The sequence below is a fragment of the Berghia stephanieae genome, chromosome 6, assembly GCF_034508935.2.
Source record: "Berghia stephanieae isolate SIO BIC M18660-M18661 chromosome 6, UCSD_Bste_1.3, whole genome shotgun sequence".
Taxonomy (NCBI): domain Eukaryota; kingdom Metazoa; phylum Mollusca; class Gastropoda; order Nudibranchia; family Aeolidiidae; genus Berghia; species Berghia stephanieae.
In genome coordinates this window covers 16,623,133-16,625,632 of record NC_088365.1, presented here as the reverse complement: position 1 = coordinate 16,625,632, position 2,500 = coordinate 16,623,133, and the positions used below count along the sequence as shown (strand labels likewise).

The 2,500-nt window shown below is 39.8% G+C and overlaps 1 protein-coding gene across 1 annotated transcript in view; it reads right to left on the bottom strand.

The window, feature by feature from the left end:
* LOC144974574 (membrane-associated guanylate kinase, WW and PDZ domain-containing protein 1-like) overlaps positions 1-2,500 on the bottom strand; it is a 156,691-nt gene that overhangs the window by 34,735 nt on the left and 119,456 nt on the right. The window contains exons 12-13 of the mRNA XM_078917578.1: positions 2,327-2,429; positions 875-1,009 (exon numbers count right to left, since the gene is read on the bottom strand). Coding sequence (XP_078773704.1) covers positions 875-1,009; positions 2,327-2,429 — 238 coding nt within the window. The remainder of the gene's footprint in view (positions 1-874; positions 1,010-2,326; positions 2,430-2,500) is intronic.

Here is a 2,500-nt window from a genome sequence, read left to right as displayed (position 1 = left end):
ATTTTGTTAAACAAACTTTCAACGCGCAAAACCTAAGAACAGATCCCGCTCTTATCAATTGATAATTCATATAATGTCCCTATAATAAATAGCAACTTGCTTGACGTCATATTTGAGCTTTTCAGTTCCTCCAGTAAGAAGACTTTGAGGAGCACATGTAAAGGCACTTGCAGCACTTTTATGACACGTAAGCGCCGGACTTCTAGTTTCGAAGATCAATTAGTATAGAATGTCCCACCCAATCGAGTAAAAGGCGAGTAAAAATAACGACACCTGAATTCATAGATTTTAAACAGTCTGAAATAAAAAAAGTTAGTTAAATTAATAGCGACCTAAGCGATTGTTATAGCCGAGATTACAGTATTAATATCAAGCCATCAATTCTAAGGAAAGAAGAAAAAAAAGAGAGAGGGAGAGAGAGAGGGAGAGAGGGGGAGAGAGGGAGAGAGAGAGAGAGAGAGAGAGAGAGAGAGAGAGAGAGAGAGAGAGAGAGAGAGAGAGAGAGAGAGAGAGAGAGAGAAAGAGACCCGCGTACTTAAGCCAGTGCTCTTTTAGCGCTCTGTCAAATGGTGGTTTTCCACCAGTAGCCAATCAGAAGACGGCACTCTTGTCGTGTCACATTCTAATTGGATGTTAAACCGAAAGTAGGACAAAGCGTTCTCAGCGCGCTTGCTTAGGCTACACAATCTCAATTTTTTTTTGTTTAAAAAAAAATTGTTTTCTCTTAATTAAAGGAAATAGATGATGAATGTGAGTCGTTATGTATATATATATATACATGGATGGTGTGTTATGGAATAAAAATGGTGAGCGGGTGAGTGAAGATGCCATGCAGGGCAGGCGTTGTGAGGACAATGGTAAAACCCTTGCTTACCATCACCTACGCTACCAACTCGACCAACACCGGGTTGTGTGGCTGCCACGGTAGGTAGGGGTGGGGGTGGCGGGGGAAATACGTTCGAGTCCTCCTCTATTATGGTGTTGCTGACAAAACTGTCCTCGAGCTTGTCTGTGGTTGGGGGAGGGATGATGATGGTGAAGAATGACGATGAAAACGATAACGACTACGATGATTGTGATGATGATGATGATGGTGGTGGTGGTGGTGAAGAATGAGGGTGAAAACGACGACGATGATGATGATGACAACGACATAGATGATTGTGATGGTAATAATAAATAATGATGCTGATGCTAATCATGAAGTAACTGCTGCTGTTGATAATGGTGATGATGAGATGACGTTGATACTGATGATGATGATGGAAATAGATGGAAATAGATGATTGTGACAATAATGAAGCTGTTGATGACAATGACTACGTTGATTTTAACATGAATGGATAATCTAAATAAACAGATGAAAAAAAGACCTGAAACAAAATGCATCTTATAGCTGCTATAGTGTGCACGAGGACAACGTTGTCTAATCCCAGTATGAGAAGATTATATTGGTGGAATTCAGTGCGTAAAAATATATTTAAAAAAGAAGAACCAGGCCCCGATATTTGCTTCAAAACCCTGTGGTTTTGAAAAACACTGGCAAACAGTGTTATATCTATATATTTTTTTTTTTTGAATGGTCGGAGAACGAAAACTGGTAGGGAAGAATTTCAACTCACAATATTTTTTTCTCGTCTGATACCAAAACATTTCCCACCAACCACGAACTCGCCATCCCCCACCTCTTATAATAATAATTAAAAAAATAAAACAACAACTTAAAAACAAAAACAAAAAAACAAAAACAAAACACACAAAACACACACAAACATTACAAAAAAAACAAAAACAAACCCTCATTAGAACAGAACAAAAAAAAGAATAGAAACAGAGAACAAATCTACACTGAAAGACGTTTTTAAAAAAATAAATCTTAATTTGATTTTAAAAAAAAACAAAAAACAAACCCCACAAAACCGAACAAAACTGTTACTAAAGATGGCATTATTATGTACACCTTTCAAATTTGCATATCGCGGCCTGGTCTTCATTTTGTTCACAACCTACTTCGTTCCCTCCCATAGGGAATGAGATTAGCGGAAGAGTAGCGCCCCTTGATTGGACGTCACCTTACAGAGAGAACGTCAGTATGTTTCTGTGCATGCGTCTCTCTCTCGTCATCGCTTTCGGTGAAGTGTCTCATGCCGCTTTCACCGGAAGCGAGGACGAGTGACGCATGTGCAAAACCATAATGACGTTCTCTCTCTAATAACTTCTCCGCCGGGGTGACGTCCAATCAAGGGACGCTACTCTTCCGCTAATCTCATTCCCTATTCTCTTTTCTTTAGATTTAGATGTGCGTGCCATGTGTTTCCTTTCTTACCTTGGGACATGTTGGCATCTTGGTGATTCTGGAAAAAGTAGGCGCCGGGCACTCCTCCGGATCCCACGCTGCTGTCAAGGGGTCTCTCGTCAAAGCTTCGGGACTGGGGGAAGATAGAAGTAATATTATCAGTAATATAATGTTTGTTCCAAATAGCTCAGTTGATAAAGCACT